The following is a 23,206-nucleotide window of genomic DNA, read 5'->3' as shown; positions in this document are numbered from 1 at the left end:
GCTATGTGATGAAGCACTCACACGTGGGACCGAGGTGACTGTGGGTAGCTGCCTACTCAAGAGTATCTATGGGATGAAGTCATGAAAAGAGATTGCTGCTTCTATCACTTAGAAAATCACACAGATGCTTATTCTTTATATAGGCCATCCTCTAACAAGCAAGAAGAAAACCCTTCATATAATCTCTGCATTTGCTGACAGTACTTTTTTTTTAAATAAAGAGATTTAATGATCATTTGGTAAACAAGAACCGTAGTTATGAACCATTAATGACATCGAGGACATTTGCCTTCCCTATAAATAACCATATGCACCTCTCAAATACTGCATCCATTAGCAAGTAATTCAAGCTGTCTGGCCAGTAGAGTTGGTAACAGTCCTAATCTGACATTCCAAAGTAGCTGTATCTCTGGGGAAAACAAGGCTATTACCCACTATCATTTCTGTTTCGGCTTGACATCTGTGGAAATTTCAACACAGGTTATCCCTCCCTCTGTCTCCATAAAACTTTTAAATAACAGCTGATTAATTTTTTTGGACAAGAGGGAGGTAGAGCCTTATCCACTTTTCTCCCTGCTGCCCAGACCAGCCCCACCCCCAGGTTGGTTTCAGACCACACAGCGAGGTAAGTGCTGTGATCCAGCCACAAATCCAGCAGCTCTGGAGTGGGTGACGCTCAAACCAGCCACTCCAGGCAGCACAGGAATCGCATGGTTTGTTTTACAATTTTTGCACTTAAAAATGAGGCATTAACCATGATATGCTTCCGAGTGTTTTTAGGAATTTCGTGTAAAGGAGATGAGGAGCGATTAATATACATTTCTGGATAATGGTTCTAACATCATCAATGAGCTTCAAAACAGGTCAGGATTCCAGTGTTAAATCAATATGTATGCTTTCTTCCAACGTGGCATGTTTTGGAAATACAATGTTTTCAGAGTAAAAATAGTTTTTAAAAGCTACAGAATATTATATAAGAATTTTAAATAAAAGAGAGTGTTAATAAAATTTTAAAAATCAGGGGAAAAATTTCTTCCCCACATATTCGTTCTATGGAATATAAACTGTATGAGACATTTTTTATTAAGAGGTAACACATCACACTTAGTCAAAAAGGTGATAAAGCTTGACATTTATATTAAGGAATATTTCTTGGTCTCACTTCAGTGTAATCATCAGATGGATCATGGGGGAGGGGAGGGAACAGCATTCAACCATCTTGGTTTAGCAAGAACTCCTGATTGCACCACCGCACTGCACCACAGGAATGAAGGGTTTCTTTGGGCAGGATCTGCCCATTCATTTTCCACCAGTAGGGGACATGACTCTGAAGGGGTGAAGAAATGAGGACTTGGGAGGAGGGAAAGAGGGGCAAAGCAGTTAGGAAGGAGTTCTGCTTGGGTCTGTCGCCTGCTTTGAGGACAGTCATTCCTATGCTCCCAATTTCCTCCTCTCTCCTGGGTAATTCTCCATGCTGGGGTGATGGAGAGGGCAGGGGAGCAAGTGGGCCTCCCAAGGCCACATGAGTCCTGCAGGACAGGGGATGTGGGGGATGGTGGTGAAACGGATAATAAAAGAAAGATGCGTTCTGCTGGGAGGAAAAAGGCAGAAGGATGGAAAAGAACCTTGGCAGAAAATCGCTTGCTTCCTTAGGTATAAAATGATTAGGAGTTGCCTAGAGACTCTGAGAGCCCCAGTGGTTCCTCTCAAATTTTTAAGGGTTAAAGTGGGCCTAATGGGAGTATGTTTTCATAGTCTTTTAAACATCAAAATTCACTGAAATGGGACCCCAGTATTGTGTTTGAAATATAACCAAAGATAAAAGTTATTTACTGAAGATCTAATGAATTAATAAACTATGCTGTTTCCACTAAGTGACAGACAGTTTTATGGGTAACTTGAGGTTACATTAATAAAAATAAGCTTCATATGTCTGTTCAATAGGGACTATAAAATTGTGTATTTCTTAAAAAAAAAAAAAAAAAAGATGGCAACAGTATCTGTGCTCAAAGAAGTAGCCTGACTCTCAGCAGTTTATTAAAACAAGAAAAAGCCTCTGAAGTATGTTTATGACTCTTTGTGTAAATAACGTTTACATAATTTAAACAATTTCTTCAGCTTTGCTACCCCATCTGCCCAAGGCCCTGAAGTCCCTCCCGTCTCCAAAAGGAAGCAGGGAGAGCCATAAGGTCTCACGGAGCCGCGGAGTTAATGGCATGTGTCATTTACATTGAGGGCATGGCATGTTTGCAAACGGGCTCACCACTGAGTGATGAAATGTACAAATGGCTCGGAGAACTCTCCAACCGGAAGGACGGGCGAATCCTGGGATGGAGGAAAAACAAGTCACCAAAAGTCTCAACAGTTCCTTCTCTTTCTTTATATTCTACCCTCACCCCACCCCCACAAAGAAGCAGTATAAAGATGAATATAATGAAAATAAGGCCTCATCCAATTAAAAAGACTGTCTCTAACTCTTCCACACATTTAGGTAAAAATGCCAAATTTAAAGCCACACACGTTTCACAATGGTGAGAAACATGAGAGCAGAGAGGGAGGGGAGGTGAAAAAAGGACAATGATAGCCACAGGGTAGGAAAGAAGGTAGGGAAAGTGTAAATGAGAAATTAATGATTATTTAAGTAACACACAAATGGTCTTGTAATTAACAAAGAGCTGTGAAATTATTCTTGTGTTGACCTTTGTTTCTTTTACTGGATTTGCTATTTATTTACACTTTCCTTTTTATTTACATTTATTTGTATATTCAACTGCTCTTAACTGCTTGCCCCTAATGGAATCATTTGGGTCAGATTTTCTTCTTATTTTACTTTAATATTAATAGAAAGGCTTTTTATAGGGGAAGTTGTTTCCCGAAAAGGAATTTCAGCTTATTTGCCAGTCGAGGCAAACTCCTCATATAAGAAAGCCAGTAAATTAAGGACACAATGAAAAACTCCCAACTCGACTACCAAACAAAACTGGGGTGGAGGTGGGAGTCACTCAAAAGAGCAGAAAACTACACAGCAACAAGCAACCACCACCACATAACACAGGGAGCAAACCCCATTACCATTTGCAAAGGAAGGCTTTAAGAATTTAGGAGTTTTTCCAAGAATGACAGAGCGCCACTGTGTTTATAGTGTAACAGCTCAGGATGTAATGAAATTACACTGCAGAGTACTTTAACAGTCATCTCATTAGACCTACAGTTGGAACAAGAGAGCCACATAAAGTAGGCAGCTGCAAATGACTCCATTCTCATCTATTCTCATTTGCTATTAAAAATACCTTTCGGCGGCTTTTTTCCTCCCTGACATCCCTACACAAAGTGCCCTGCAAAGTATGATACATGCACCTATTTAAATTAACAAAGGAATGACTTATTTTAATCTCACTGTGCTTTGGAGTGCTTTGGCCATTTGGATGAGCAATATATCATTACATACAACCTTCCAGCGCTGCAGGCAAGAAACTCAGAGCATGCAGCATTTGGTGGGAGCCAAACAATTTCTCTAGCACACAACTGTGTCAAATGCATGCATGTATTCATTATTGAGAACGAGAGGAAATAGCTTTGATGTAGTGGAAAAAAGAAGATGATAAAAGCACCTCTGCAATATGCGTGTCATTATCAATGGTGGCAGATAGATACAATTGCACAGCCTCCTATGTGATTAGTAAATATACATATAATTGCTGTGGCCAATTATCAGAAAAATGAGATCGGTAATTACAAGACAGAAAATTAACTAGAACTCTTATTAAGGCTTTGTTTCCAATTCAAACAATTGGAAACTGCTGGAAAATACAATTAAATCAAAAGAAACTAAGAGGGTCAGAGGAGTGAAAAAAAAAATCCTGAAGAGGTTAAAAGGAAAGGAATATGAACAAAATGTTTCTTGGTTTTTGCATATCTGTCTTCTTTGAATTTACTCTATTCATCCAGGAGGGAAAGATTAGTAATTCTAAACTTAAGATTCTCATCAGTAGAGAAAGACTTCCAAGAGTAAAGGAAAACAAAGGAAAATGGGAGTGAAATAAAATCTTGCCAAGTTCAAAGGATTACATGGAGGCATTACATAGAGAGGACGGAAAAATGGGGCGGGCTGCGGGGGGGGCGGGGGTGGTGGTGGCGCTGACGAAACAGTCTACTCAAAAGAAACAAGACACAAAATAACATGACAAGTCCTCAATAAAGGTACTATAAAATGGTCACAGAAGTCCCATAGTTTGAAGAGCAAAAATAAAACATGATATCAATTTCAGCCCCAGCTTGTTTTAGGAAAGCCATATATATTTATCAAGCTGGCAAGATTCTACAAGTCCCAGTTCAAGAAATGACCTTTTACTGTCTCAAAAATCATTAGTAAAAAGATAGTTAAAAGTCTGAGTTGCAAAAATTATGGACTCTGATCAGTGAGGGAGCTTCTCTAAGTCATTGCTTTATGGATTTTTTTTTTTTTTTGGAGGGTATGGTACTGAAAGCATCTGAGTAGTAGTCGCTTTAAAATGCAATATTTAGGAAAACAAAAGCCTGCTGTCTTAATGCGGCTGAATGTTTACCAAGATGGTTAAAATTCTGGACTAGCTTTCTACAAAGATCTGTTATAAAATATGATGCTAATGTGGGCTTCATTTCAAAGTATGATACCAGGAGTAAATTAATGAATTATAGACTAGGCAACTTGATGAAGATGTCATTTTAACACGGATGAGAAAACAAGGAAATGTGACATCTTGCATGGGTAGTTAATTTTATTTAAGACCTGATATTGTAGCCTGTTAAGTTCCTCATATTATAAAACTAAGGAACACTGGGTGGTACCCATGAATAATTTATTTCACTTCTGAACATGCCAGCCCAAGTTGACTTTGCAGAACCACAGAGAGTGGATTCTCATCTCAGTGGTGCCTGGAAAGAATCACTCATCAAAGATGTGGGGGGAAATTCTAATCTCACATGCATAATGCCAGATATTTATTTTCATTTTAAAATCCATGTCTCTTGCATACCTCATGGGAGAATTTTCTGAGATGCAGAAGACTGACTAGAAGAGGGGTGGCCAGAATACTACACGTAAACACTGGGCCAAGGAGGTGTCTGAGAGCCTCCAACTCCACCACAGGCTGTTAACACTCCAAAGGAAAGCAAATGAATATACCTAAGGATGTTCACTGTGTGAAAGGATTTTAAAGCATACTTTTCTCTTTTTAAAGCAAATAAAATTAGAAGTTAGTTTACATCAGGATGTGAAAGGCCTCCAAGAATCTGCCTATTTTGTTACCTAATTCAAATCTGTGGGAAGGAGGGAAGGAAAAGCACAGTAAATTTGCACTCTAGTTTCACTGCAGCTCACGGGGAGGGAAAGCATCCAGACGCTGTGAGTTTAGAGGGGGACTGAGAACCGTCCCACAGGACATTTATGAAAAATGTCCTCTGTGAAATATGGGTGCTGGCAAGATGGAGAAATACATTCCAAAAATATAAACGCAAATTGAAAAAGCAGTTTCACTTAATAACTCTCGATACTAGCTGACCAACCCTAAATTGTTAATAAAAGGCACTCTCTTTAAGACCTTGGGTGCCATACTTCATCTTAAGGTCTTATCTTAGGATGCCCTTTTTTTTTTGAGACAGAGTTTCACCCTGTTGCCTCAGGCTAGAGAGCTGTGGCGTCAGCCTAGCTCACAGCAACCTCAAACTCCTGGGCTCAAGCAATCCTCCTGCCTCAGCCTCCCGAGTAGCTGGGACTACAGACACGCACCACCATGCCCGGCTAATTTTTTCTATATATTTTAGTTGTCCAGCTAATTTCCTTCTATTTTTAGTAGAGATGGGGTCTCACTCTTGCTCAGGCTGGTCTCGAACTCCTGAGCTCAAACGATCCACCTGCCTTGGCCTCCCAGAGTGCTAGGATTACAGGCATGAGCCACCCTCCCAACCCCCTCCCACCCCCCCCACCCCCGCCTTGGGATGCTTTTCTGTTGAACTTCTAAGCACAAAGGTATGGAACAAAACAGTGGACACAACCTTAACCAAAAGACTTAACCTGAAATTCTAATCCCAAATCAACTTTAGAGTCCTGCCAAAGGGACACAAGCTGGATCTTGTTATCGAGCAGGCAACTGTTATATAAAAACAGCTGCCATAAACCATTTCAGTAAGCAATTCTGGTCATCAAGGAGGACAGTCTCCAAGCCTCAGAGGCTTCAGTAACTACCTGGTCAGCCCCTTTTGCTAAACAACTGGAACATAACCATGCAGCATGCTAGAGAACAGCAAAGGACAATGGGAAAAAGTTTGAGTGATGCCTTTGCCTTGTGAATAATGAACAGTTCAAGAAGGTCAACCCATTACAACTGAAACTGTTTAATTATTAATTATGCACAATCTATGGGCAAAAGGACAAGTTCAGAATGTTTAATGTATGCTAACTTCAACTGGACTCTCTCTGGGTATTTTGTTATTAGCACTTGTCAGCAAGGTACTCAGGCATAAAAAAAGGCAAGCAGCAGAAAATCTGAGAGTGTGTGTGTATGTGTGTGTGTGTGTACCTGCACACTCAAAGAGGTGGAGGAGAGGGGAGGCAGATGGAGGTCCAATACCAACCGCAGCTGCTGCTAGTTCATTTGCAGAGTATGTTTGCCAATAAGTACACTTTGTAACCTTGAGAGCAGGCAGGTAAGTTGGATACCCCAAATACAGAACACATAAATGAAAAAATGCTTTTGAAATGACTTAAATGGGAGATCATTATTTTAAAGAGATATCCTTTTTTGAAACTATGATGTTTCTTGGCTTTAAAAGGAACCATGTCATTAATATTTATACCACTCCACCTCCCACCCCCAAGTACACGTAAAACTGTTAAAATCTGAATAAGGTCAGTGGTTTGTATCGTGTAACAATGTCAGTTTCCTGGTTGTCATACTGAACTATAACTTATGTTACCGTTGGGGGAAACTGGGTGAAGGGTACACAGGATCTCTCTGTACTATTTATTTATTTTTCAGAGACCGGATCTCGCTCTGTCGTCCAGGCCGAAGTGCAATGGTGTGATCATAACTCACTGCAACCTTGAGCTCCTGGGCTCAAGTGATCCTCCTGCCTCAGTCTTCTGAGTAGCTGAGACCACAGATGTGTGCCACTGCACCCAGCTAATTTTTTTGTAGAGACAGGGTCTCGCTGTTGCCCAGGCTGGTCTGAAACTCCTGGGCTCAAATGATCAGTCCTCCTACCTCGGCTTCCAACTGTGCCTGGCCTGTTATATTTCTTACAACTGCATGTGATTCTAAAATTATGTCAACATAGAGAGTTTAAAGTAAAAAGGTAAGAGACTATTTTAAAACACTTAGATGAAGCCCAGATTCTCAGCAGAACTCTGCTTTGTGTAAGGGAGAAGCCTCACATAAGTAATCAACTAGAAAAAAGGATTTCATTTTGCCTTTAATTCATAACTAAAGATGACAATGGAACCTGACATTAATGTGGTGGTTAATTCAGACATTGATAGGGCATAAACATAAGATACTTCATATGACATGATCGTTCATTATTTATTTATTTGCTCATTAAACAATTTTCTTGAGCACCTACCATGTCAAAGACAATGAGCCTTGCACTATGGGATGGCTGATACTTAATCTGTATCCTCAAAAAATCTGTGTATTGTTCAGAGGATAAGATGTGTACCCCTAATAAACAGCCCTGCAAGATGGCCAAGTCAGAGTGCCAAAACTAGGCACTTAGGCTGAACAGGGAGCACTGAGGGTTTGATTCCATTTAGCTGATACATATGAGTTCAAAAGGAGAGTGTTGGAGAATAGAGTCTGTAGGGTGTGAGATATCTTCTTTATTCTGCTCTCCTACTTTGGTCCTTCCTCACTCCTGGAGAGCACCTGGGGGTGGGGGGACCTTGAAAGTGGAGTCTGTGTCCTGTTCCCTTCTCTTTGTGCAAAACAGATATTCCTTCAAACTTAGTATGTATTGGCAGTAAAACATAGGGAAGAAAGAAAAACAACTTTTCAAAAATATCAAGGTGTTGGCTGTGCTGGTTAATGCTAAGGTTAGTTGTGCTGCAGTGAGATTAAACCAGCATGAAAAATTAAATAAAGTTTGGCAAGCCTTCTTTCAAAATAGCTCCTTTCTAGACTTACTGGTGTTAAGTCATCAAACCAACAGGTGGTTAACATCAGAGAATGACCTGGAGTCTGACCAATATTGAGAGTCATGCTTTGCATTTTAGAAGTAAATATTTAAATTCAAGTCTGATGTTCCTTTGGCCTGGCTCAACAATTTCTGGCCTAGCACTGGAGTTCACACTAACTGGCCCATCTATGTTAGATCACTCCAGTTGTATTCACAGTGCTGGGATCAAAGGTTATTTATAATTCCAGTGGCTTCATGTGAGGCTGAACAGCATTTTGCCTGTCAGACCCTAAATTGGTTTCTGATCCTCCACTGTTCACTGCCTTAAAGTAGCATCTTTGTGAGACAACTGCCAGTTGTCCACAGAACAAATCTGCACTTGCCCAGGGGAAAAAAACCTAGTTTGTTTAAAAAAAAAAACAAACGGAAAAACAAAAAAAGTGGAGCCTCACCTTTCAGAGCTCCACCGAAGCTAATCTACAAACCAAAATCTACCTGTTCAAAGTGTAATCCAATGGTAGATTCTGAGACATTAGCTAAGTTTTAATATATTAAAGGTCCTCAATGTTTTTATCCATACATTTCTGCTGTAACTGACTATGGGGGGGTGTGGGCAGGGAAGCAGTCACATGTTATCAGAGGGAGAAAGGTGGGAGATGGACAGGTGCTTCCTCCTGGTCAGAGAATGAGTCAGCCCCATTTAAAATGTGAGTAACCCATAACTACATAGCAGATTTGTATAAATTCAATCAATGTTTGCTAAAAACAATGACCTTATTTAAAAACATGGCTACTCTATGAGCAAACAATCAGTATTTTGACTTTAAGTGTATTTTTGATTTCATGATGAAGGTGGAACTGTCCTAATCCTTGGGATGTTACAAGACACAGCATCAAGGTAGGAGTGAGGCTTTGAATTTAGGAAGGCCTGCCCATGATGTCATCAAAGAAAGCCTCTGACCCCCCTCTGCTGGAGACCAGAGAGCCTGCCTTTTACTCATCCCACTCCATATCAGCCTTGAGCAGAGAAAGTGAAAGATGATTCAATTTCTACACTGGGTCACCCCATGCTCTGGGTTGCCAGAAGTGACAAATTACATGTGTGGGCATTTTGGTGTGAAGTTCTGTCCACTGGGTCTGGGCTGACAGTAGCAGCTCATTTAACTTGTCTCAGATGGGCCTGCAACCAGGGGCTGAAGGCCTGAATTTTCACCGCAAAAACACCCACCCTACCCATAAACCCTTTAATCAAGAGAACCAGCTGTTAGCCAAGTGAACATCACTACCAGATGGCTTATAAAAAACACAAAATATAAATGAACAGGTCTAAAGGAATCTGTCTCTTGGTAATTGAAATTTGAGATTATAGCAATTTTTCCTATTTTCTTTTTCTCTAAATGTGTTTTGGAAGTTCCTCAGTAATGGGATAAAAGAGAAGAGGAACGATCTTTGTCATTAATGTCAAAACGAACTCTTCATTTAGTCTACTTATTCTGTTGTCATTTAAATGATTTACATTTACTTAGAGATTTTCTAAACATATGACATAGATCCTGGTGTTTTATAAAATTTCTTGAAAATAGGTAAGTAAAGAACTGGACAACAGATTAATCTTTTAAACTGTATTTGCAATTGCTTCTTTCCAAGGCCAATGAACATCTTTTTTCTCTTTTTGTTTTACGTTTCTCGTTGGTCATAGGCACCTCTAAATAATGCTGTGCACTGTGGCTTACGTGACCAGTCCACACACACTTGCACACTAACATCCACACACACCTCCCTAGGCAGTGGCTTATGCAGAGCAGCAAAAACATACTTGTCTCATACCAAAGGGGTTTCATTTACAAAAGTAAAAACAGTTATTGTCCTCTTTCTCTGTAGCCTTCCAACGCATTTCTACTGCTTTTTCATAAAACACTGCTGCAAATAATCAAGCATGACCACTGACATCCACAAGATTGAGTTTTAGGAACCATTAAATGAGCTCAACCTCGTGGGAAGTCTCCTGCTCAGGCTGGTCTAAAGGTAATTATTCAGCAATTCCTACCTGTGGTTTTACCTTGTCCCTATATACCTTTTGAATTTCATACACTGGTAAGGTCAATTTTTTTCCTCAGGAAAAGTCCAGCTACACATGTTTGATCCGGGACCTAAATTACAATGTTAATATACACACTGGCATTTCATCAGGTTCTATGTGCAGAAGTGCTGATTAAAAGCAGCCTTAGATTAAAGGTAGGGCATAAACTATACTGAACAAAAACAAAAGAGAAAAATCTAGGAGAGAAAAATAACCCTTAACAGATGCCTAATAAAAGGAATAATTCCTCTTTTCATAGATAAGGAGTTAACACTGAAGCATCTGAACCACATCTACACACTGTTCCGGTGCAAGAATCTGGCAGGTCTGTGTCCTGAAAAATCAACAAGCCATAACACTATCAAGTCAGACTCTGAGAACTCACTGTAAATCCAAAGTCCACATCACCACACTGTATATCCTCCTGAATGTTCACTCAACTGTTAGTTAAAATAATTACTGCCATTTGCCACCTGCACTGCAAGCCATGGATAAGGGGAAAAACAGAACTTCCAGTGGCTACTTAAGATGTGAGTATTGGCGGCATTTGCTTACAGATTTGTAAACAAATTCAAAGGCTGCGAATTATATGTGAAATTGTGCTATACTTAGTTCCATACAATACATGATGGAGAAAAGGGAATTTAAAGCTGGCTAAAGAGGATACCGTACCAGTTTAAAATTATTAACAGTTAATATGAGAGGAACAAAGAGAGGGAGAGCGGGAGGGAGGAAGGGAAAGGAAATGAAAAAATAGAACTACATACTGTGAAATGAACAAGTTCAGTTAGAATGTTCATCAGGATTTGGAAAATCATAATGCCATCTGCTACTCTGGACCTCAGAACATCAGGGATCTCCTGGGCCCAGCCACTTCCATTTCCAGGAGGAAGGAAGGAACTTACACTCCCTGGAATGCTGCCTCCATTCTGGAATGGAGGCAACACCCCAGCTGACCAGTTTGGAATCTCTTTTGAGAACATTTGCACGGCTCACATACACATTTTCCCTGGTTTAGAGAAAATTAACGACAGGCAAAATGATTACAGCAACTCGGCAGTGTTGTGGAGCAGGGCTCCAGCCCAAGCTGCTGGGTAACTGACCCTGGCATCCAACTTGGGCTCAGGGTGTGTAGGTCCCATCATGGAGGATTAAATGAGCATTGTCCTACGGCTGGGTAAGACTTCACAATAGAGCAACACATGTTAAATGACAGCAGCCAAAACTGGCCCCACCAGGCAACTGCCCATTCACAGAACACTATTCACAGGCCTCCACCACCAAGAATTAATTCATTAATAATGCATCGGGCTTCATGGACAAGTCAAAGGAAACGACACAAAGCTACTTGTTCAACGACTGCCTAAAGATGCAGAATTTTTCTTGGTTAAAAAATCCCCACAAATCTAATTGACTTACTGAAATCAAAATCATTGGGTGTTTATGTTAATATTTTGGTTAGTAAAAAAGAAGAAATGGAGAAAGCCTATCAACTGAATTCACTCAGTGCTACTAGGAAAGAATATAAATACAGACTTTTTCAACAATAACTAAAAAAATCTGATTTTGTATAACTGTATGTTTAACAAATTAATTTTTCCTACTTCAAATGCTTTTGTACATCCTTCAGACTATTAGAAAAATTTTTCCTTCAACTTCTTTCTTTGGTAACATTTTTTTAAAATCAATTCTTTCTTACTCCTCCCTCCCAACAACTCATAAATATGAATTAAATATAATTATAAATGAACAGAACATTAACTTTTGGATTACTGCTGTGTTTTGGTAGAATGTTAATGTCATTTCTAAAGAAACAGTTATTACCAATAGAAAAAGTAATTACTAAAGGAATCCTGGCCTTAATGCTAACCTATTTTCAATCTTCAAATCAGCCAAACTGCATTAATTTAAACACACTGGACTTTTCAAAGGAAGTATTAGATTTCTAAAGATTGCCTTACATAAAGGAAGAATATCAGTTTTCAGGATCCCAATTATGTATTTCCAACACTATGAAAACACAGGTCTAGTTAACAATATTGCTAGAGGACAGGACTATTGTGTGTATCCACTTGTATTAACTTACCAAGTTTCTAAGGCCTCTGTCATTAACTAATACAAGTTGCAAAGACCATGAAATCCCACATTATAAAAACCTGTTTGCCAGAGTGGTTAGAGTGCTAGTCACTGTGGTCAGAAATTCTGGGCTCATAGGGTTGTCGGAGAGCTTAGGCCAGCAGGTCTTATCTCCCTCTACACCATCGGCAGTTATGTGCTATAAAGGCCATCCTTGGGACATTGGGAACAGGAGAGATGGGGGATATTCCTTTTACTTCCTGTTAACTTCAGAAGCCAGAGTTACGGCAAAGTCCCTCAGCAAAAGATGAATGGATATTATTCCCTCTGGAGTTGGTTAATCACACTTTTTGAATTCTAGGGAGATATTATTAGGCAGTCATTCCTACCACCACTACACACCCCTTGCACATGCCATGTGCATAGTCCAGGAGCTTCTCAGTCACCCTTTCTAAGAACGAGTGATTCTACATGAATGAATTTTTTAAGATAACAGAAGTTTAAGAGCCAAACCTTTTGTATTTTAATAGAAATCTTTCTAAAAGGATTCATGCTCCTCTCTGTCAACCTAAACAGAGTACGTAGAATAGAATTCAATTAATATTTGAAGACCTGGAATCATTTATATAGACCAGCAACCCCAACCTTCTTGTCACCAGGGACCAGCTTCATGGAAGACAATTTTTTTTATGGACAGGGGGTGGGGGGTGGGGGGAAGCAGAGCTCAGGTGGTGACGCAAGTGATGGCAGATGAAACTTCACTCGCTCACTGGCGGATCACCTCCTGCTGTGCAACCCACCCCCCCTTCCTAAGTTTCATGGAAGACAATTTTTCCACTGATGGGGTTGGGGGCATTGTGGAGGGGCCTCAGAGCTCTGCGGCCCAGTCCCTAACAGGCCGAGGACCAGTACTGGTCTGTAGCCTGGGGGTTGGGTTGGGGACCGCAGGTATAGACAGCAAAACTGAACTGTGCTGTAATATACCTAAGCCCTTTGAGCACATCTGCAATGCTAAGAGCCTTCTTCATACCTTCAAAAAAATCTCTTCCTTTGATGCCAAAATGTTCAGCTGTCACTTTTTGCTTCCATCAAGTCAATTATAGTATGGTGGCAGGAGTCTCACCCTTCAACTGTCACTCAGTTTCCTTGTCTGTAAAATGGAGTGTTGTGGGAAAGCAATGTGACATGGGGAAATGTGTAAACCACAGAAGTTAAGGCCAGACTTCTGAATTTTGGTAAAGGACCATATTTATTAGCTCCGTACCTCCTCATCATGTACTCTTAATTACTTTTTGGATTTGTATTTCTGAGGTCTTGAAAAAATAGGTCTTGAAATTTATGCATAAATATCATTTGACAAATATTTACAAGAGTGTGGTATATACTAGATGCAGTACTAGGAAGACAGAAATGAAAAGTTTAGGAACTTAGAGTCTAGCTATACTATTATAATTGGGTCTGGAACAGGAATTAATATGGTTTTGAATGAAGCACTCAGTGATGTCTTATGAACAGAATGCTAATTATCCCCCTTCCCTTGAACATGTCTCTCTTTCTGGGTGCCCCATCTCAGTGAGGGCACCACCACGCGCCTGACTGCCTGAGCCCTCAGCTTCATCCCTGACCCCCACCTCCCCACCCTCCCCTATGTCCAATTACTTACCAAATGCAGCTCATTCTATTAATAACTCCTAAATACCCTTCTAACATACTAACCAAGGCTGTCCTGATTAAAGTCTTCAGTTTCCGATCCAAACTACAGCTTCCTAACTGCCCTTTCCAATCCATCTTTCACAGCCCTCTCAGTGTGATCTTCTCTAAAACACAAATCTGGTTATGTTGATCCTCTACTTAAAACCCTTTCACCCCCACATCCCCACAACCATCTCCAAGCATGAGGTATAAAGATCCTTCAAAATGCAGCCCTTGCCTGACCTGATAACACTTTCCCAAGCACCACAGCCACACTGGACTCCCTGCAGGGGCCCCTCCTCTGCAGAGCCTCCCTGGTAGCCCCCATCTCCTCCGTGAGTTCTCTCCTCTGTGTTTCCCCAGCATCTTGTCCACACTTTTATTACAGAATTTATATGGCTGCAAACATCATTAAATACCATATCGTAAATACCCGTTTATGTGAGTGGTTAAAATGATAGTCACTATGGTCCTCTGAGAGCTCAGGCCATCAAGTCTCATACCGCTGATACTACCTGCAGTTTAGTGATCTGTTTATATATGATTGTTTACTTGTCTGCCTCTCTGATAGAGTATTAGCTCTTTAATGGTGGCAATTGCAACTTATTCATTCTCATTCCCCAGTGCCTAGCTTTGGGATTAATACAGGCTTACAGAATGATTGGGCTATAATCAATGGTTCTCAAACTATAATCTATGGAACTCTAAGGCCTTTTATGCAGGAAGTGGGTGGAAATCTAAGCCTCTCATCCTCTGACCAAAGCAGAATAGCTTCATGTTCATCTATCGTATAGCATGGTTTTTAAAGCAACATAACGAGGTCAAATGCTTTAAAAAATGAGTGAAAATCAACTACTGTTATCAATGGGAAGATACAATCTGATTTTCAAATGTGTTTTAGAAATATGATTTCTATGCAAATCCAAACCTCAATGAGGCTGGAGTAAAGGCTCATGCCTGTAATCCCAGCACTTTGGGGAGGCCAAGGCAGGAGGATTGCTTGAGGCTGGAAGTTTGAGACCAGCCTGGGCAACACAGCAAGACCCAGTCTCTACAAAAAAAAAAAAAAATTAAAAAAATAACACATAATGAGATATCACCTCACATCTGTCAGGCTGGCTATCATCAACAAATCAAAAGATAGCAAATGTTGGTGATGATGTGGAGAAAAGGGAATGCTTATACACCATTCGTGGGAATGTAAATTGGTACAGCCATTATGGAAAATAGTGTGGAGGAGGAGGTTCCTCAAAAACCTAAAAATAGAACTACCATATGATCTAGCAATCCCACTTCTGGGTATATATCCAAAAGAAATAAAATGAATATTTTGAAGAGATATGTGCACTGCCATGTTCACTGCAGCATTATTCACAATAGCCAAGATATGAAAACAACCTCAGTGTCAGTCAATGGATGAATGGATAAAGAAAATGTGGTGTGTGTGTGTATACATAATACATATACACAATGGGACATTATTCAGCCTTAAAAAAAGAAATTCTGCCATTTGCAACAACATGGATGAACCTCCTGAAGGACATTATGCTAAGTGGAATAAGCCAGACACAAGAAAGACAAAAACCACATGGATCTCACTTATATGTGGAATCTAAAATAGCTGAACTCACAGTAATAGAGTATAAGAGTGGTTACAAGGGGCTTGGGAGCTGGGGGAAATGGGGGGATGTTGGTCAAAGAGGAAAATTACTTTTATAAGATAAATAAGTTCGGGAGGCCTAATATGTAGCATGATGACTATAGTTAATAACACTGTATTATATGTTTAAAATTTGCTACGAGAGGAGATAGTAAGTGTTCTCACCACATATACACAAAATACTATAACTATGTAAGGGGATGGATATATTAGCTTGATTGTGGCAATTTCTTCACAATGTATATGTACATCAAAACATCATATGGTGGCCGGGCGCTGTGGCTCACGCCTGTAATCCTAGCACCCTGGGAGGCTGAGGCGGGTGGATCACTTGAGGTCAGGAGTTTGAGACCAGCCTGAGCAACAGTGAGACCCTGTCTCTACTAAAAATAGAAAGAAATTATCTGGCCAACTAAAATATATATAGAAAAAATTAGCCAGGCATGGTGGCACATGCCTGTAGTCCCAGCTACTCGGGAGGCTGAGGCAGGAGGATCGCTTAAGCCCAGGAGTTTGAGGTTGCTGTGAGCTAGGCTGACGTCAGGGCACTCACTCTAGCCCGGGCAACAAAGAGACACTCTGTCTCAAAAACAAACAAACAAACAAACAAAAACCCATCATATGGGATACCTTAAATATACATAATTTCTACTTGTTAATCATACTTCAATAAAGCTGGGGGAAAATACAACTTTTACATTCCACAAGGCATACTTGTCTTCAAAACAAGGTAAAGACAACTTTACCTTGTTTCTTATCTCTTTCTTCCTGTTCTTGATCAAAGAAAGAAGAATGGGGTGGTGAAGGGAGGAGAGAGAGAGAGAAGGGAGTGTGAGACTATAGCCATTTGGGGCAGACTCATTCAGGAACAGGTGGTTTATCCTAGAATTCATCTGTAATATGTATGAAGCTCAAACCACACAGTGCCGTTGTAGGATCACTGTAACAATGTCAGGGCTCCAGGCCAATAGACAGGTTGGGCTGCAGCAAGCCACTAAGAAGAGGACCTTTGTGCCTCTGTGTGGGGGAGATGCTGGCTTTACCGATCTGGTTTGTAGCTAGGAAAAGGAGATCAATGGGAACGCCACAGCAAGGATCGGTGTGTGTGGGGGGGACGATGGTAGAAAAGGGTGGCCAGCGGAGTGGTGGGCAAGATGAGGAAGGGGAGCCCTTCCTTTGTTATGTTTTTACCTCTTCTAACCTTGCATAGCTTTGTTTACATGACTTTATTATAGTTTTTATCATCTTGAATCAAATTTAGTTGGTGAGCTTGTCTCCTGCTAGTTCATGAAGCCATCTAGCACAGGGATTTACCCCAACACCTGGTAGGGATCATGGCCCAAGCAGGAGCTCAGTAAATCTTCCTTAAAGTACAGGTTTTTCTAGCAGGGCTAGTCTTACACAAAATGGCATATGGTTTAAGTTTGTCTTATCTTTTCTTCTACTGAGGCCCATCCTATCCAGCCAAAGAAGACCTTTGTCCTAAAAACACAGCAGCTAAGCATAGAAGCCATCATAGAGAAACTTGTTTCTTTTCTTTGACATTTTAAAAGTTAATTCACATAAAATAAAATTCACCCTTTTAAAGTACACAACTCAGTTCTAAAACATTTCCATCACCCTAAGAAGAAACCCTGTACTTGTAACAGTCATTCCCAATTCTCCTCTGCCCTCCAGTCCCTGGCAATCACTAACTAATCTACTTTCTGTCTCTGTGGATTTCCCTATTGTGGACATTTCATATAAATGTAAATTTCATATAATATGTGTCTTTTTGTGACTGGTTCCTTTCATTTAGCCACTGTTTTCAAGGTACATCCATGTTATAGCATTTATCACTACTTTATTCCTATTTATGGTTGATTAATATTCTGCTGTGTGGATGGAACCCATATTTAGAGTTCATCAGTTGATGAACTTATGGGTCATTTCTACTTTTTGGCTATTATGAATAATGCTGCTATGAATACTCATGTAATTTTTTTTTATGTGGATATATGTTTTTAATTCTCTTGGACATATACCTAGGAAGGGAATTGGGTCATATGATAATTCTAAGTTTAACTTTTTGATGAACTGTCAAACTGTATTCCATAGCAAGTGTACCATTTCACATCTCCACCAGCAATTTATGAAGGTTCCAATTTCTCTACGTTACTGTCAACACTTATTATTTTCTGCTGTTTTTTTTTTTAATTATAGTCATCCTAGTGGATGTGAAATAGTCTCTTATTGTGGTTTTGATTTGCACTTCCCTAATTAACGATGTTGAGCATATTTTCATGTGCTTACTGACATTTGCATATCTTCTTTGGATAAACGTCTATTTAAATCTTTTGCCCATTTTAAAATCAGATTGTCTTTTTATTTATCATTGTAACAGTTTATTTATCAATTGTAACAGTTCTTTATATATTATGGATACTAGACTCTTAGCAGATAAATGATTTGCAAATATTTTCTTCCTTTCTGTGGGTTGTCTTTTCATTTTTCTTGATAGTGTCCTTTGACACAGAAAGGTTTTTAATTTTGATGAAGCCCACTTTCCTTTGCCATGGAATGGTCTTGGCATCCTTGTCACAAAACAATTGACTACACATATATAGCACTTTGAATTCTATTCCATGTCTATCCTTATGCCACTACCACACTATCTTGATTACTGTAATTCTGTAGTGAATTCTGGTATCAGGAAGCACAAACTCCTGGCCCCAAGCAAGCCTCCTGCCTCAGTCTTACAAAGTGCTGGGATTATAAGTGTGAGCCACTGCAACTGGCTGACACTCTACTTTTAAAAAGAAATTTCCCCTGCCAAAAAGACAAACCATTCTTTGAAAGGGTCTTGGTGATTCTGTCATTATCACTGCTCATTTTGGATTACCAGTATATATAAATACAAAGATTTTTGTGTGTTGATCTTATATCCTGCAACCTTGCTGAACTTGTTTATTGGTTCTAATATTAATAGATTTTTGGGAACTTTCTAGAGTTTTCTATTTATATCACAAAATATAGTATCACCTCATCTATAAATATAGTTTTACTTCTTCTTTAATCTGCATGTCTTTTCTTTTTCTTGATTAATTGCCCTGCATAGAACCTCCAGTACAATGCTGTACAGAAGTGGCAAAAGTGGACATCCTTGTCTTTTCCTGATTTTAAGGGGAAAGCTTTCAGTCTTTCATCATTAACTATGATGTTAGCTGTGAGTTTTTGGTAGATGTCCTTTATCAGGTTGTGGAAGTCCCCTTCTATTCCAAGTTTGTTGAGTGTTTTTACCATGAAAGGGTGTGTTGGACTTAAAACTCAAATGTTTTTATGTGTCTAGTGAGAAGATCATGTGCTTTTTTGTCCTTTATTCTATTAATATGGTTTACCACACTGATTGATTTTTATATGTTGGACCAATCTTGCATTCTAGGAAAAAAATCCCACTTGGTCATGATGTGTAATTCTTTTTATATACTGCTAGATTTGGTTTGCTGGTATTTTCTTGAGGATGCATCTGTATTAACAAGGAATATTGGTCTGTAGTTTTCCTTTCTTGTGAAGTCTTTGGCTTTGATATCAGCGTACTCTGGCCTCATAGAGGAAATCAGGAAGTACTCCTTCCTTTTCTATGTTTTTGGAAGAGTTTTAATTCTCCTTTAAATATTTGGTAGACTTTACCAGTAAAACTATATATAACAATCCTGGGCTTTCCTTTGTGGGAAGTTTCTTAAAAAAAAAAAAAAAAATCTTACTTGTTACAGGTTTACTCATATTCTGTATTTCTTCTAGTCAGTATCAGCAGTTTCTGTGTTCCTAAAAATTTGTCCATTTCATCTAGCTTATCTAATTTATTGATATACAGCCATTCACACTATTTCTTTCTAATCCCTTTTACTTCTATAAGGTCTACAATAAAATGTCCTTTCATTTCTGATTTTAGCCATTTGTGACTTGTCCCCCACCCCCAAGACTAACTAAAGGCTTGTCAATTTTGTTGATCTTTTCAAAGAACTAACTTTTGGTTTCATTTATTTTCTCTTCTCTATTTCATTTATTTATGCTGTAATCTTTATAATTTCCTTCCTTCTCTTTGCTTTGGGTTTAATTTGCTCTTCTTTTTCCAGTTTCTTATGGTAGGAGGTAAAGTTATTGAGATCTTTTTTCTTTATTAATGTATACATTTACAGTTAAAAATTTCCCTCTTACCACTGCTTTCATTGCATCTCATAAGATTTGGTATGTTGTACTTTCATTTTTGTTCATCTTAAAGTATATTCCAATTTCCCTTTTGCTTTGTTTCTTGTCCCACTGGCTATTTAGGAGTGTGCTGTTTCCACATATTTGTGAATTTTCAAAATTTCCTTCTGTTACTGATTACTTTTGTTTTCTACCCACTGGACTCTGGCTCCTTGCCCAGCTGTCCATTTGGTCTCCAGACTTATACACACCACTGTCCTCTATCAAAGCCCTGCTTCTGTGCTCACCTTCCTCAGAAAGCCTTATTAGAGTAAGAAGCAGAAGCAGTAACTCTCCAAGAGTCCCACCCAGATGTTCTACATCAAGTGCTATGCCATGCCTAAGACCAAATCCTCCTTCCTTATACCCACAGCAGGGAAGAAATGATCAGCAAATCTCAGAATTATTCAGCTAGCATCTTAAACAATTAAGCCCATCGTTTACGTACACACCTGGCCCAACTGTAGGCCATTAACTGACCACTAAAAGTTTGTGCTTATATTTCAGAAGCATTTTGGTATTTTATAAATCTTGCAGTTCTTACTAACAAATCAACACTTTTGTATATAAGCTACTTCTGATCAGGTATAAAACATGGCTTAAATGAATTCACTTTTTACGGATAAATGAATAAATAAACAAAAGTATAAATCCAGGATTTGTTAATTGTCCTGCTGAGCACCTACAGATGCCAGATGAGAATTTTTAGCTATAATATGCTTGAAACATATATAAACTCAGAGTAATAACCCATTTTTCTGGTTGTCATATTTTAGACAACCTGAACATTCTGAAACACATCTGTGAACTCAAAAATGATTCACAAGATAGTTTCAAGCCCTTCTGCCTTACATTTACATTTTCCCTTTCTTAACCTAGGAAACTGCTATTTATCTTTTAAGACTGAGTTTAAATGTTACTGCCCCTGAGGAGCCTTCTCCAAATCAACCTTCAGTCCTGACAGAACAAACCCTCTCCTCTCTGGGTCCTACAGTATTCATCCTACACTGAACCGTAATTATTCATTTCTGTGTCTGTCTCTTTTCCAAGGCTGTGGACTACCCAGGGATAGGCTCAAGGGTAAGGTCCCCACCTCAGTTTTCAGCACCTCAATCCACTGACAGCCCCCACTAGCTGGATCCAGCCAGCTTGGCATCTGGTGACCCAGACATCATTGCAGTATTTCCGCTTGCCACAACACTAACATGGCCAGCCCTTTGTTGCTGGCCACTCTCGGAGCCCAGGCATGGGAGGGAGCTTTAGGTGGCTATGTAGCCTCCTGAGTCCCAGGATGTGGGACTGTGCTTTTACCTTTCTACCCTGACTCACAGACTTCGCGTGCAGTCAGCCTGGGTGCCCTGCCTAGAAGCCAAGTCCTCTCTACGATTGGAGGCTCTCCTGATCGTGGCCTGGTCAACTTAGGCTCCCGCATGGTAGGTGTTTGATAATTACCTGCTCAATGAATGAACACATTCACTAGCCCATTTCATGTCATTAAAAAGGTGTATAAACCTTTATCTCCCTTTTCAGATGAGCCTGTTTCATCCTACAGATACTACTTGAGTATCTGATTTCATTTGGTACTTTTTAGTTGTGAGGGTCACTATCAGGATTGCAAAGACTGAAGACAGATGGTCAGATTGTTGGAGCGAAAGGTAGTCACTGATAAGAATGAGGAGTGCCCACAGAGAACAGAGGCAATCACAACAGAGGACACAGGAAAAGCACCAAACAGAGCAGTATATAGCTGTATACGGCTGTTTAGCTTGGGGGCAAATGGCTCTATACACTTCAAGAGGCCTATGAATATCACTGAGTGTCAAGGCCAAACACCCTGGCAAAATGGTTGGTAAAATTCAGTGAAAGAACAAGGTAAGCCCCACACAATTTTACAGCCCTAGAGGGCATCAATACATCAAAGTTTAAGTTCAGTACCATGTTCAGAACAAGGACTCGAGTCATTGAGAAAAGGTTAAATGATATTCACCACACTCTGTCAACAGGCCACCAAAAACAAATACATTTTAGAAACAATTCTTTCTAAAAATGCAAAAATTCTCACAGATGTCAGAGCTTAAAGTCATAAATTTCAGTTATCAAGACAATACGGGCCACCTTATTCCCCAAAGGCATCAGGTGGCTAAGGCATCAGGTACACGTAGACACAAATCACTTACAATGAACCAAAGCACTTTATAACACAGGTATTCAGGGACCTGGGGAGGACTTGATTATAGAAGGGTCTTAAGGTAAGTTCCTTTGACAGAAGCAACTCTGAAACACCAGATGGTGTCTTTAAGATATCACTCACACCCGAGTTAGCCAGCTACAAGCCAGATAAACTCCACCCACCAAAATTAAATTGGATTGCCCACATTTCTGATTGGAGCTCAATTCTCCTGTTACTTTGGCTACCATTCTAGTTTCCTGATCTGTGGTGCAAGTTTCATGGTCCTAAAGTTTCAGGGACCTAAAAGGGCAGGCTTAGCCTTAAAAAGCTATTGTAGAAGAGGTTCTCAAACTTTAATGTGCAGAGAGTTACCTGGGAAGCCAGGAGATCCTGGGCACCACCCTTAGAAAGTCTAATTCAGTGATGTTGGCCCAGGAACCTGCATTTTAACAAGAGTGTTAGGTAATTCTGGTGCAGTTAGTCCTTGGGCCACTCTATGAGGAACACTGCATCACAGCAATGAGAAATGTGACAAACACCTGGGACAAGCACGGTAATCATAGGACCTCACCCATCCTTTTACTAATTTCAAGTATTCTCATGATTTTGCCCAAATTAAACTAGAAAAGTATTTTAAATTCAATAGCAATCACTGCTATTTTTTTTTTTTTTTTTTTGAGACAGAGTCTCACTCTGTTGCCCGGGCTAGAGTGAGTGCCGTGGCGTCAGCCTAGCTCACAGCAACCTCAAACTCCTGGGATCAAGTGATCCTTCTGCCTCAGCCTCCCGAGTAGCTGGGACTACAGGCAGGCACCACCATGCCTGGCTAATTTTTTCTGTATATATTTTTAGCTGTCCATATAATTTCTTTCTATTTTTAGTAGAGACAGGGTCTCGCTCTTGCTCAGGCTGGTCTCGAACTCCTGAGCTCCAACGATCCGCCCGCCTCGGCCTCCCAGAGGGCTAGAATTACAGGCGTGAGCCACCACGCCCGGCCAATCACTGCTATTTTAAACAAGGAATGAAAATATCTATTTGATCCAGAAAACTTTCAAATGATCTCTCCAGAAATAGACATATTTTTTGTGAGAAATATCTGTACCTGAGTGCTCTGGTGCCCAGGAGCCCAGCAGACCAAGAAAAGTGGAGC

The 23,206-nt window shown here is 39.9% G+C and overlaps 1 protein-coding gene across 3 annotated transcripts in view; it reads right to left on the bottom strand.

The window, feature by feature from the left end:
• MAP2K5 (mitogen-activated protein kinase kinase 5) overlaps positions 1 to 23,206 on the bottom strand; it is a 243,271-nt gene that overhangs the window by 37,101 nt on the left and 182,964 nt on the right. For 2 of the 3 annotated variants that reach the window (XM_045541653.1, XM_045541644.1), the window contains one exon: positions 2,264 to 2,325. The exons of the other annotated variant lie outside the window; for it this stretch is intronic. In XM_045541653.1, the coding sequence (XP_045397609.1) occupies positions 2,264 to 2,325 (62 nt within the window). The remainder of the gene's footprint in view (positions 1 to 2,263; positions 2,326 to 23,206) is intronic. 3 annotated transcript variants of the gene reach the window in all.

Source organism: Lemur catta, chromosome 1, assembly GCF_020740605.2.
Source record: "Lemur catta isolate mLemCat1 chromosome 1, mLemCat1.pri, whole genome shotgun sequence".
NCBI classification, from domain to species: domain Eukaryota; kingdom Metazoa; phylum Chordata; class Mammalia; order Primates; family Lemuridae; genus Lemur; species Lemur catta.
This window is presented reverse-complemented; position numbering and strand designations above follow the sequence as displayed.